Here is a 15,031-nt window from a genome sequence, read left to right on the forward strand (position 1 = left end):
GTTGCTATTACAATTATTCAAACCAATTACAAATTAAGTTTATTAGCAAGATGTACAAATGTTCAGCTGTTTGTAATCAACCAATGAAATGAGAACAACTTTAGTAGTGTAGTAGTTTAGTAGTAGTTTTAATACTGGAGTTTTTTTAACGGAAACCCAGGTGCACTTGCAAACAGCACAATCTGTTTCTGTTTTAGAAGCAAGCAGAAATAGTCAGAAGTTTTAAACTTGTATAGTAGGTTTATTCTGAAAACATTTAAGAACAGTGTGGTGCAATGTACACATCAGTGGATCTAAGAATGATTTTGCTTAATAAATTCATGTACTTCTCTAGCAACCCATCCACACAGTAGAACAGTTTCTGGTTGTAGTATGTCAAAGGGTTGACACTGTATCTCCTAATAACTTATTGTTTCAAAATTATGACTTTCCTTGAATTACTCCTTGAAATATTGCCAATATTAAAATAATGACTAACAAAGTTAGTTATTCAGAGAACCTCACCTTTTAAGAGCAAAAATGAATCTGTTCAGCACTGTGTAGTGCCCTTCCTCTGACATTCTTTGACCAACATTACACAAAGCTTAGCTCCCCCACCATCATCTAAATTACAGTTTTCATAACACCAGGTTCAGTATTCTTTTCTCAGCATCTGAGTTCAGGTCCCATGTTATATTAAATGACCTTAATAAATATGTAGTTACACATTTACAATACACATAGCATTTATTTGTATGATTTCTAATGATGTATTCAGTGCAGTCGATGGAGTACTGTACCTTATGAAACTACATGTGCCTCTACTTCAGTTTTTGTTCATTTAAATGACTATACTGATGAGGTTGACAATTAGCAGCCAATTAGAATAAAAAAAAATCTTGTAAGACTTTCCTGTATGTACGTCAGTTAATTTGTAACAGGGCATTCATCATCAGTAAAATTATGTTATTACATATATCTCTATTGTGTAGCTACACAGTTATTATAGACACAATATAAAGTGGGGCTGGAGTGTAGATCTAGGATCTGTTCCTGTCAGTAATCCTTATAAATAATTGAAAAATCTAATCCAAGATCAGCTACTATGAGGAGGTGCATGAATACAGGCCCAGAAATCTCATAACATTCAATGCAAATATTCTTAAATTCATAAAATATATTGGGGTGTTTCTACTTCTGGCTACTGGGTATTACATCACATACATGTAACATTTCTTGTATCCAATTGTGAAAAGCCCTTTTAGAAGTAATTTTGTTAAATAATATCAATAATAATAATAATAATAATAATAATAATAACAACAACAATAATATTAATGGTATATACATACATATATAAGTGACATCAAATTGCAACACTCACTATATTAACACATGTACAAATATCTGGTAAAAAGTAGCTTAACACATTTTTTAAACTCTGTAGTTCATGTGCTCCCCACATAAATACTAAATATTCATGTGCAGAGTAATGACATGTGAACACAGTGTGTTAAATGTGAAGATAACAAAAGTGCACAGAAGTGGAATTCACAGGGTTTTCAGGTCTGACTGAATGCACAGTTCAACACTGGAGATGGTTGGAAGCACTTCAAAAAACATACAGAATTGAAAACTACAAACATACAAATACTGTAGTACAAATACTACAAACCAAAATAGATATAAAACATTATGTATTGCTGTAGATAAAATGTGCTTGAAATGCAGGTTCTATATCCTGAACAGTTGGGAAAACTGGTTTAGGCCAAAAACTGACTTGCAGTCTGGAGTGTTGCACTACTTGACCAAATGTTTTTGGACACCTCAGACATTTCTTCAGAAATGAAGCGTATTAATAAGGGTTTGTTCACCCTTTGCTGCAATAACAACCTATGTTCTTCTTGGAGGGCATTTGAAATATTTCTCTGAAGATTTACTGAGGTTCTACTGATACTCTGGCCAGGGCTGTGGGGTTTTATACCCCCGGTAACTTTATAAGTCCTGCTCCAGAACTTCCTGTTGCACATCATTCTTTTCTGTGTAGAAGCTATGTGTGCACAATTGACCATTTGTGTTATAAGAAGCTGAATTCACTGACTCTAATGGTGTCTACAAACCTTTGAACATAGTGCCATAAGTTTGATGCTTTGATTTTCACATTATCTCCAGTGTAAAAAACAAAGTGCAGAGGAACAAATGTTTGAGGTAAGAGTTGCAGTTGTTGTGCTTGATCTTCAGCTGCTGTGAGCTGGAGACAATCAGGATCCATTGGTGTGAAGAAAAGACCTTGCAGGAGCTTCAAAGTACATAAGCTTCACCATTTAGCCATTGCATAGGTCATATTCAATAAAGAAGCAACATGACATAGTGACATCCTGCTCCATAATATCCTTGCAGCGGATGGAACGTCAAGCGCTAGGAGAAATCGCCAAGCTGGATTTTCATATATATTTTTATGTATATAAATATATGGGGAAAGGGATTTCACTGTTCCAGAGTATTGCTCTGGGTTATTAGCTGAATTTTTGTGTATAGTTGTTGATGTGGTACTAGCCTGCAGAGATTAGAAGAACAGTCTGGTTTGACAGAAGCATCACAGTGGCATCTCAACCGCATCATCACAGTTTGAAGAAGCTGAGAATAGTAAAAACATCCTCAAACCAAAAGATTGAAAAGTATCAGAGCTAGATACTAGTGCTAACACCTCACACTAGTGAGAAACTACAGAGGACATGAACCTTTGTGCAGTTCATCCATGAAGCTCCCACTTCTGTGAATTAGAGTAGACATGTCTAAGCTCAATGACAAATTTTAAGTTCATGTCCCAAAGATCTTTTTTTATAAAGAATGACATTGAAAAGCCTCTTAAGGTCTCAGCATTGGTTTCTGGAAAAAGGGATTGTGCTCAGTCACTTCTGCATTACAAGTATAAATGGAGGGGGGTTGGGTGGGTGGGTATAGACAGCAGAAGAGTCCATTCATTTATTTTTTGGCTCTCTAATTTCTGTGTAAAGACAAGAACTGAGGACATGTGTCAGTCTTTTGGTTAGTTCCATGCCATGTTGAAATTCTGAGCATTCATTTTTCACACTGTACAAAGCTAAAGACTCTGAACCCGAGTTGCTTTGACAGTAGAAATGTTTGTTCATGTGAACTGAAAACACTGTAACCTCTGGAGCTTCGAATTGTCCTTTATTGACCACTCAGGGGATGCTTCCAAGTGGTACAAACCCACAGAGAACATGAGCCCTTTGGCCATCTTCAGCCCACTACTAAAGCTCACACATCCTTCTATTTAAATTTTCCTTCATGTTCATGGTTCCCAGTTGTTATTCCCAGTTAGTTTTAATGTGAAGATGGCAGGACGGTGATTGACTCTCACTCTTCTTGCCAGTGGAGGTAGATGTAGGGCTCTGATAGAGATGTGATAGAGACATTATTCCTGTGAAATTGATGTAGCCTTAAGACCATGGAACATTGGGCCAACGTTCTCCAACAAACGGCAACTGATGTGGATGGTAGGGTTTAGAATGTTCCAGGACAAGAAGTGGACAAATGAACCAATGAAAATGGAGGACAGTAATCTAGAACATGGGTTCTCAAACAAGGTCATGACAATTAGAATTAGAATCACTTTATTGGCCACTGTGCTTGCACACTGAAACTGGTTCTCTGCATTTAACCCTATCCATGCCGCGAAACACGCATAAACACACTAGTGGGCAATGAGCACACATGCTCAGAGTTTTGGCCAACCCTAGCAATTACCACACGTGGAGCAGTTGGGGGTTAGGTGCCTTGCTCAAGGGCAATTCAGTCATGGCCTGCTGGCTCTGAGGGTGTTGACCAGTTACAAGCCAGGTTCCCTAACCACCAGGCCAAGGTATACTTACTTATTAGAATCACTCTGAATTATTAAGACCAAGAAACAAAATGCATCTGAGTGCAAAAAATATCATCTTCTATAAAACTAGGGTGCTCCCTATACCTCCCGACATTCAAATTAAACCCTGGTGTAGAGCTATCATTGGACATTACAAATTCCCCCTATCACTCATACACTCACAACTGCTGACAACACAGACAAGCCACCTATCAACATGTTTTTGGATTGTAGGAGAAAGCTGGAACACTTGGAAGAAACCCATACAGACACTCTCCACAGACAGTGACCTCAGCCAAAGATTGGATCAAGGACACAGAGAACTTTACATTGTTACAAATCCTATATGATCATATATATATATATATATATATATATTTTAATTTGGAAATTTTAATCTTATTTCATTAGTTATTGAGCCAAATACTTTCTAATTGATGCCTAGTGCAAAGTGCCATTGAGCACCAGTAAGTGCTTTGTGGCTTGAATGTATTCTGTGGATCAGCAGTGGTTTTCAAACTTTTTTCAAGTGACCCTCATCTTGTCCACTGATATTGCAACCCAGACAACAAAAACTACATTATGAAATGAAATACAACTGATGTTGGACTATTTGTTTCTTGACTTCACTATTTAAAACATTCAGAAATAGGCTGAACCCATTTCTCTGATTTCCTTAGTAGTAGTGTATCAGTCCTTTTGTGGAAATAAATCCTTTTAAAGGTATTTTCTCCTTTAAAACTGACAATGAATTTAAGATTAGTTTTATGTTATAGATTATAGTAATTTATGTTTTATGACTTTTTTTCCATAGCAGGCATATTGTCAAATGGTGAATCGATTACATTGTAGTTTATGACATTAAAGAAACATATAAAGTGGAATGAGAAGGTTTGAAAAAGCTGTGGAATATAAAGCTGAGTTCAGCTTTGTGTCACAGAAGTATTAAGAGTGGGTGATAGTAAATTATTGTTAAAAACATCTGAAAACGCATGACTCCTTAAATTCACCATAGCCTGGATGAAGCACTGCAATTGTTTTATTAATTCATCAGGCTCTTGACGTGTGTTCCTGTTTCATAGGGGAAGATTTTAACCATTACACCCTGTTACTCATTTCCATGGGAGACATGAGAGATGGGATTCACACAATAAAGGGACATCTACAGTTGTGGGGAAACACTTTTCTTTCTGGTTTGTTTACTTTCAGAAGTCCTTTATCTTTTAATGTGGAATGGTACATGAATGAAGTTTAACTGTAAAATTTTATTCATTGTCTAAAACCCGCCCGATGCTGTTTTTCTGCTGTGAGTAAGGCGAAAGAAAGCCTAGAATACTGGACTGAGAACTTAGTTTTTTACTTATTTACTATCAATAGGGTAAACACTTTAGACTGGTTTCAAGCAAACAGACTGGAGAGCATAAAATGGTGAGGACACATCTTCAAACGTGTTTTTGATTAAAATGGTGAACGTTGCCTTTAAAGTTAGAATAGCTGCAACATAAAAAAAAAGGGGCGTTTGTGTACGTTTTCATTTTTTTTTTTTTGCTTATGTGGCTGTAAAAATTAAAATTTAAAATTTAAAATTTAATTTAAAATATTGCAATACCAGTTCTTGAACAACTCCAGTAATAAACATTGGGGATTGCTAGTGTTTGTTGGAGGACATTAGGTGAGTATGCTCTAGGCTTTAGGTACCATTCATTCCTGTGTTCCAGGATGATTCCCCAGTTTATGAAGGAAGAGCATGCTGTAGCAGACATGAAGAGCAGATATTGACCAAGCAAATGGTAACGCAAAGCAGCTGGGTTTGGAATAGAAATGACAGCAGAAATCATAAAGATAGACCCCAGTCATATCACTGAAGTCTGCTGAGGTCTGGCGCTTATAAAAGCTTTCAAACAGTGACCTCTGTCTTGCTGTTGGTCTGGTAGGTCTTGTGTTTTGGAGGGTACTGGTATGTCGAGGGTCCTCCATAGGTCACTGGCTGTGGGTAATTCTCAGGAAGCGTCTCTGAGCTGTACTGCTTCCTGCTGTCAAAGTTCTGCCGGCGAATGGATTGGTTGGGGTGCGAGGTCTGCCGGAGAACATGTCTAGATCCAGAGTCCCAGGCTTTAAAAGCTGATCCAGACAGCAAGGGGTGTGTGGTGGTCTTGGGGATGCAGCTCCGTTCCAGGTGGTTGCTAGGAATAGAGATGGAAAGTGGAGAGTGAACATCATGGGACTGAAGTGGCTGGTGCATGTAGGACTTGTCCTGGTGCAAGTAAGATTTGTCTTTGGGGTGCAGTGCGATAGGCTGGAAAGCTTCAGGTGGGGTTTGATACTGAGAGAAGTCCATGAGTGGGTAGCTTTTGTAGTAACCTCTGGCAGCAGTGTCCGCTAAAAAACAAGAAAGAAAAAAGGTGAGTGGAAAGCAAATCTAGCGAAAAGGTTATTGGCACGAATTCGAAAAAGTCCCTAATGAATTTAAACCACATTGGCCATGATATGCAGTTTCTGATTTATTTTGGAGATCTCTCAGCTGAGAAATATCCTTTGTATTCCAGTAACATTCATACTTTTATTAATTATATTATTTATGTTTTTTTTTTTCATGGAAACAAACTACATTTTCATAGTCATATGTCAGCAATATGTCAATTTTTTTCTCACTACGTTTGTTCAGGTGTTTGAATTCTACTTTCTTATTACTGCAGATATGCCTGATTATATTTCAACATAAAGAAAGCTTTTTATTGTTATTTTAGAGTACCCTCACACACTTTTTTTTCATCCCATTTTACCTCTCACTGCTCACTAGTAACACAAGAAATGTAACCAATGCAGAAATGGAGGGTAGGGAATCATTCCTTAAAATTGTTCCTTTAAATTAGCGCTATGTTTTGTTTTGTTTTGTTTTTTTATTAGTTTTGAATTACTATTGTAATTCATGTTTACAGGGCTATTATGAAATCAGTGGAGGGTGACAGGGGAATGATTTTATACCCTTCTCCAAAAGTTACATAGTGTAGTTTCTACCTTGCTGAGCCTAGATTAGTTGTGTTTCTTTAAATAAACTCTAATTGCTCTGGAACGCTGAGTGTAGTGACTGGAGGGAACAGGGGGCAGTGGTGCTGTTTCAGATGAGTGCATTAGTAAAGCACTGAGAGCTTCAGAGCACCGAGGAAATTATTCCTCAGACATTAATTACTTGTCTCTCTTCAGGAGTTTTACCTGAATGCTGTGCTCTCTAATTTCATTCTCAAAGATATGTTGGTCACTTTCTTTTGAAAAGATGGCACAAGTCAGAAAATATAAAGTTACAGGTTGTTTACGTAGATTCATTTCCACTGGCTCTAATTTTGATTATTTGAATTAATAACTAAAAAGTTCAGTTGTAGAAACAGAAGGCTGTCAGAGCCTTGTCCATTTATTCTCATTTTCTCTGCAGCTATTACTGACCTGCATTCCCATCATGGCCCATCTGTGTTATTACAGACAATTCACTTACTGGGAAATCTTTGGCCTTAATCCTTATTGTTTATAAAATAAGAACTTCCAGTGTAGATGGCAGATTTAATGTTGCTTCACAACATCACAATTTTTTGTGTTCTGCTTTAGTTGTTATTATGTTTTCATCCTTAAATTCAGCTGTTTTTTGGACCACCTGAGTTCATAATAATGAATAATGTAGATGAAATATTAAATACACAAAGTGCATTGTTATTATCTTCTCTACTCTTACAATTCTGTACTAAACCCATTTTAAAATTGTTGGGGTGCCATGTCAGGACGCGCTCTGCAGTATAAACTGGTTCATGTAGAGGCCTCATGGTTTATTTGCTAAAAAATGCTCCTGTAAGGATGTCTTTTTCCTTCTGCTGAATTATTGTTTGGAAGATACAAGTTTTGATTTAAAGACAGTGATTATATGTAATGTTACAGAATAAGACTGTATTATCTGTTTAGAAAAGTTCCACAGCTGTCACAAATAAACAATGAGAGCACAGGGAGTAAACTGACAGTTTACCTGAAAATGAACTTTTCTGTCATCAGGGAATAGAAACAGAACTAGGAGGTTTGAATCATGGAACAGCCTCTAGATCTGATGCATTGAGTTTTTTTTTTTTGCCTGTTTCTCCTCATTTATTTCATTTATTTATCAAGCAGCCGAGAGCAGTTGAGTGGCTGACAGTAGAGAAAAGCTTGAGGAGGCTGTAAAGGTTATATTGCCACAGTGGATCATCATCAGTGGAAGCTGACTGCAGATTTTGCTGCTATATAATCAGCATGAACATGGGCACACACACTTCATATGGATATATGTGCCAGAGACTGTGTGTGTCTGTGTACAGGCAGCAGGTTTGTCTGTATGTCTGGAATCATTGTGTTTCTGTTGCCAGTGGCCTTGTTTTATGACACAGTAATGTAGGGCAGACCAAATGCCCTTGTCCTACAGCTGTGTGTATACGGCACCAAACATACATCCCTCACATGCTTCCCTCATCTGTCAATCAAATGAGCAACACTGATCCGATCTCCCACTGTGCACTTTGTTCATTAGGATGATCAGTTTTGGTTGTTTTCTTATGAGTTTCACTTGTTTTTACGGTGGCCCAGAGAGACAATCACACCAAGAAGTATTCAGGATGCAATGAACACAGAATGAGCATATGGCAACACAGAAGTAGTAAGAACAGACATTAACAGAGAATTGTAAAGCAAAGGGGGGAAACATAAAGGAGGATAACAATATATGATAACAATAGATAAAAACACATAAAAAAGTGAAAGGGAACACAGAAACATTAACAGACAACATAAAATCAATAAAACATCCTTCAAGTATCACGCATTTATGCTCTGCTCCAATGTTGCTGGGTTCTTGTCTTTATTTTTTTATTTTTATTTTTGGCTTTGTATTTCTCTTGTGTTCTGGGCCAACATACCCTTCAACTATAACATTAATTCAGATCATTAAAATTCATTCAATCATTCATTTTCAGAAAAGAAATCTTCAGTGTGTTTTGGATTGTGGTGGGTCTAAGAACTAAGAGCTATCTGGTTCATTCATTTACAAATTGAAGAAATCGTATAGATCAGAAATGTTTGTGAACTATTTCTTGTTCTGAGCTCATTTTCATTTCCTTTGGATTATTGTTATTATCAGTATTACTGCACAGATAGTGGAAAGGAATGACATAAAAAGCTGGACTTCATATTGTTTGTATATTATCAGACACAGTGAACACACTTTTCCCCCCACAGCAAAACAACTGGCTCTGCAGTTACAGCATTCAGATGATTATTTCATTGAGCTTGTTTGATTTGTTGGCTGGCAGAGATTTAATGTTGAAGCTTACAGTCAGTGGAGCAGAAAGTTCTCTGTTAGCGTCCCGTTAGAGACAGGTTTATATCTGTAAACTATCTGTGCTTCATTACTTTATTTGTTGTGAGTGAGCGCTGATTTGATGATGGATGGTAGAGCCTTGTCACACTTAATCAGCCTCATTGTTTATGTAGATATTTGCTGTGTGTACCTCTGTGTGACCTGATTGGTGTTTTATATACAGATGTGTGCAAAACTTGATCCATGGTCTATTACTGTTTATTTTACTGATATTAACCATATTTAAATGTGTCCCATGCAAAAGTTATGGTGCATTTTATATATGCCTTACCTTTTCCAATATGTACATTTGGCCAAAAAAAAAAAAAACTGCACTAAAACCCACTGAAAATGCCATGAAATAGGTTTATTTTTACTGAATAAATCAGCAACACATGTCTCTTAAGAAGAGGTGTCCAAACTTTTGTACACAGCTGTACTGTCCAGTATGTAAACACGCGTGTGTCTCTATTGGCTTAGCGTCTGCACAAATGGGCTTCTGTAGCCAGGGGCTGATTAGTTCCCAGCTCTGGGTCTTTGTAAAAACAGGGCAACCTTAGCCCCCACCACAAACCCAGCACAGTGGAAAAAAATGTCCACTCCACCAAAGGGCTTCCCTAGTTCTGTCAATCAAACAGAAAGAAGACCAACAAATTTAGAGCCTCTTTGATTTAAGCCTTGAAGGAATTGCTGCCACTCTTTGTGAATGCAGCATTCAATGATAAAAATGAATAAGTAATGAATGAACAGCAGGACAAACGTCCATGGGATTTGATTTCTGTGACTGGTGAATAAACAGATCCTTAAGCCCTGTTTACACTTGCAATTAACATCTGGTTTATCTTGATCTGATTCAGATCAGATCATCATCTGATCATTCAAATCTGATCATCAACCGAGCAAGAATCAGTGTGTTTACAGATCAAAACTTTCAAATGCAGTTTGTGCATCCAGATACTAGTCGTTTGTTCCTACAAATTATTAAAATAAAACCTTCAATCTTCCATCTTTTGAATAATGAGAGGGGCGGGAACAAGAGGAAAGTGGGGATGGAGCCACACAATGTCAGATGAATGTGGAAAAGCTGCATTGGTGCAGCCATAGAGTAGAATGGTTAGGGATGTTTCAAACCAATGATGAAAAGGAATTTTGGTTGTGTGAAATGCATTTATATGGTCATGCAAATCTGATTACAATGCATTTTTATGTATAAGGATTTGATGATAATGTATTACCATTAAATTTAAATCATGGTAAATGTATAGGCACACATTCATGTGAAATAGGTTTAAACTCACATGAATGTAGGATCACAGTAGCTTTACACAAACAGACACAGACCCAATTACAATGCATTTATATGCACATGTAGATCTGATCATCATGCATTTATACACACATGAAGAACTGATTACTATTTGTTAATACACACACACACAGATCTGATTGCAAGTTGTGCTTGATTACCTCAGGATCAGGAGCTGGATCTAAACCAAGGGTGAGCAATCTTATTCGCAAAGGGCCAGTGTGGCTGCTGCACAGCAAAATTCACCAGTGTTTAATCAACATTATTAGTGTTAACACTGAGAGTGTTAAATTATTACACTAACAGTGTTGATTTAACACTGGTGAATTTGCTTTGTATTTTTTGTTCCAACCAACCAGGAGGTCATATCATCAGTTGTTTTACTGAAACCAACTAATTAAAGGAATCAGGTGTGCTCTGGCCTGAACGGACTAAAATCCAGCAGCCACACCACACCTTTGCAGATAAGATTGCCCACCCCTGATCTAAAGAAATACCAATCACAAAGCAGCTACAGTTGTCATTTAAACATGTAGACAGACAGTCTCCACACTACAGTGTAAACAGGGCATTAGTGTTCGACAGTTTACCTGCATTTGTGTAGTTCACAAATCTAATCACATTAGATCACAGATCTAATCACAATGTTCTTATACACATGTATAATCACAATGTACATATATTGTATATACACACACATGCAGATCTGATCTCAATGCATTTACAAACACACACACAAGATTTCAATGCATTTATACACACACGCTGCTCTGATTCAAATCCATTTATACACATATGTGCAGATCCAATAATAATGTGTTTATACACATACACAGTTCCAGTCACATTGCCATAGGTCTTTATACACACATGCAGATTAGATCATAATGCATTTATATACTCATGCATGTATGATCACAATGCATTTTATATGAACATAATTTATATACGAACACATGGTCCAATCACAATGCATGCATATGCACATGCAGATTCGATCACAACGCATATTACACAAATTCAGATCTAGTCAAAATGCATTTATATGCACACACAGATCTGCTTTGAATGCATTTATTCACAACAGATCCATTCCCAATGCATTTATACACACACACAGAGATCTGATGTCAGTACATTTATACACACGCAGATATGATCCCCATGCAGTCATACATTCAGGCATGTCTGATCACTATCCATTTATATACAGGCATAAATGAATTCCAGTGCATCCAATCACAATGCATCTGTATACACACACACACACAGACACACATATACATTTATATGCACGTGCAGATCTGATCACCATGCATTTGTTCACACATGGAGATCTGACCACTATTTGTTTAAGCACACATAGATCTGACCGAAATGTGCACTCCACTACCTCAGGATCAGAGCTTTGTAGTCTGACACTTAATCTTCATTAGTGCTTTGTGTTGATTCTCTTACCCACAGCCTTCAGTGAGGTGTATTTGTTGAGGGCGAGGCCTGGGAGGCTGATGTTGCTTTGGGGATGAGGTAGCCCCACTGTGGGGCTGAACGAAGAGAAGGCAGCATTGTTAAGGTGGTACTGCTCTGGAATGAGACAAACAGGGAACAAGGAGGAGAATACACTTCAAACTTGACCAAATAAAAGCAGATCTGATGATCTGTTTTAGTTAAAGTAGATAGTTGTATAGATAATTAGGGATGTGCTATATGGGAATGTACTTGATATATCTCATGTACATATCTGCTAATACCAATGCAGATATGTAAACATTTACAATGTAGAAACTGGGACTGACTTCAAAGGAAACACAGGAACACATTTTCACTGCTCCACAGCCCAGCGTTGGGGTAGGCGAGGGGGCATTATACTCCTGTAGTCCACACTTGGTATTGAGTATGGACCTTAATCTCATGTGTAGTACTCCAGTGCACCTATTTAAATTTTATGCTTTACAGTTGTGTGCACAATAGAACACCAGTACCCACAATGAGTACATCTATAAGCAACTGGATTTGCCCACTTTTAAGTTGTGTCCACAAACTCTGGGTAAATTAGTATAACTTAAATGCAGATGTTTTGGCACAGTTGCCCCACATCACCCAGAGACTGACTTTTCATTCCATGAGGAATTTAAGGATTGCATCCCAAACCCACATTAAAGCTTATAAGACTAGTGGTTCCCAAACGTTTTCTGCAGCACCCTCCTTTTGTGGGTGATAATGGGTCCGTCCCAAAACCTAGTGAGCTGTCTACATAGAGCGTTTTACGTTGTGCGCGCTCCCAACACGTAGGCTGTCCCAAATCTTAAACACATTAAATACACTGCCTACTGAGATACCTTAATCTGGCTGAATTTTAAGATGGCATTGAACCGTTCTTTGCCCGCAAAGGCAATGCCATGATGTAACATAAGCACAACTCCTGTCTATTTCGCTCTTCACCCAGAGCAAAACTAATTTAAAAAATGGGAAAACTAGACTCCATTGCGCTGAAATGCAGAGGGGACGCTAGACACTCAGGTAAGTAAACAACTTATATATATATATATATATATTTTTTTTTTTTTTTTAACATAATTTAGGATATAAGGGAGACCAATCCATGGATACAAATAACACTTGTTCACAAGACTCTCTAGCTGTGGTCTTGTCACCTGATCTAACATATCAGTTTTAACCTCAGATTTATGTTGGTTGTTTGTTGTGGAGGCATAACATACTCAAAGCTGTTTAAGGCAAAACTGCAGCTGTTAATGCTGACACATAGAGAACTGATGCCTGGGGTTATTTTAAATGGTATGAGCATGCATGCACATTAATTTGTGGGTTTATGTGAATTATTTGTGTATCCTAAGCATTTTTTTCCAAAGATGTGCCACAAAACATCACATATCCCTGACTATCAGGCATGGACTGAGCAGCTAATGTCTGTTCTGTGTGTAGGCCACTGAGAAATGTGCTTTCACCCCACTCGTTTCTAATTAATTCAGGATCACAGGCACCACTCCAACTTATCTGAAATGTATTGGATGATGCGCTATCAGAGCATCCCATATCATTCCAAAAGCTGTAAGTGCACAATTAAATGTTTGTGTCCACAATGGCTGCACCTTACAGTTGCTGAATCCACACATTTTAAAGGGTGTCTTCAAAACTTTAGACACATCACTGCCTCCAAGAATAAGTCTAATGACGAAGGGGGGACAACTAAAGCTAGCCATATTTTATGTTGTACATGTCTTCCTTCTCCATTTCTTTAGAGCTCTCTCGCTTTCTACTAGCCATAAGAAACCTGTAAATCTGTACAGGATTAGAATATTATAATCCATTTATATACCTGCAAAGAAACGGGTTTCATACTGCTGAAAACTGATGCAATGCCTTTGAATTCAGTGCATGTATATGCAAACAGCTGAGCAGAACAGATGCATAGCTGGCTTTTTGTGTTAAATTCACAAGGCACCAACTTAAAAAGAGCTGAAACTCTGAGACAGGGCCAAATCTGATGCCTTTGCTGGTTTCAGGCGGAACGGGGCTGTGACCGAGTGTCCTATTTCGCCCTGTTTGCCCACCTCGTCTGGCCATGCTATATATTGACCAAAGAAAGGTGGCCTGGGGGTGTTAGAGAGGCCTGCCCCAGTCTGTGTGGCCTACTTCTGCACTTGGGTGACAGCAAGGAGAGGGCACTGATGCAATTAGTGGATATTGGATGTTGTTTTCTTTCCTGTTTGTTCCACTGCCCATTAACTGTGTCTCATTAAACGTGGCACGGTGTGTTGAGCTCTTCTCAGCCCCAGCTTACCTCTGTGTTCAGAGAAATAAACATTCCCTGTTAGAGGTTGAGAACAGCTTATTTACTGCTCAAAATGTTCATTAAAAGCCAAGAGATCATGCTTCAGAGCTTGCACTAGAATCGGAAAAGAATAAATTACTGTCTTATTGTGTAAACAAGTTCAATGTAAAGTCAGTTTAGTTAAACATTTTTCAGATCAAGGGCATGTTATTTAAGGGTTGCTGGACAAAAAAAAATCAAATAAAAAAAAAAGATCAGTATGTTTTTGTTGTGTGCTATTTGTATCATCACCAGCATAACAAAATCATACATTTTAAATTACAAATGAAAACAACTAATTTAAGCATTGTTCAATATTTTAATATTTTAACTTCTGATAATTTAATTTAAAATGTTATAGAATGTTCCAACAGTGTAAAATATTAGTGTTGTATAACGGCTTATTAAAATTAATTAATGCATTTTTAATATGACATCATCAAAATATCATGAACTTTATAGAAATGTTTAAACTTCTTATAGCATAGGGTCAGTCTGTAAAAATTAAATCTGCCTGTTAAGCCTACAGAAGTTTAGCCCCTCCTGCCACACTGTGTTTCAGCTGCTTTTTAAAAGAAGCACAATACAAGGCAACCAATCAGTGAAGTAAACACTCTGTTTAATAACAGGATTAGGAGAGGCTGAAAAATATTCATATCA

The 15,031-nt window shown here is 37.5% G+C and overlaps 1 protein-coding gene across 1 annotated transcript in view; it reads right to left on the reverse strand.

Annotated features, from left to right (window-relative positions):
• Positions 1–5,762: 5,762 nt before the first annotated feature.
• Positions 5,763–15,031, reverse strand: part of shisa8b (shisa family member 8b) — a 36,345-nt gene continuing 27,076 nt past the window's right edge. The window contains exons 4-5 of the mRNA XM_066662763.1: positions 11,998–12,123; positions 5,763–6,244 (exon numbers count right to left, since the gene is read on the reverse strand). Coding sequence (XP_066518860.1) covers positions 5,763–6,244; positions 11,998–12,123 — 608 coding nt within the window. The remainder of the gene's footprint in view (positions 6,245–11,997; positions 12,124–15,031) is intronic.

This window comes from Hoplias malabaricus, chromosome 3 (assembly GCF_029633855.1).
Source record: "Hoplias malabaricus isolate fHopMal1 chromosome 3, fHopMal1.hap1, whole genome shotgun sequence".
In the NCBI taxonomy this organism is placed as follows: domain Eukaryota; kingdom Metazoa; phylum Chordata; class Actinopteri; order Characiformes; family Erythrinidae; genus Hoplias; species Hoplias malabaricus.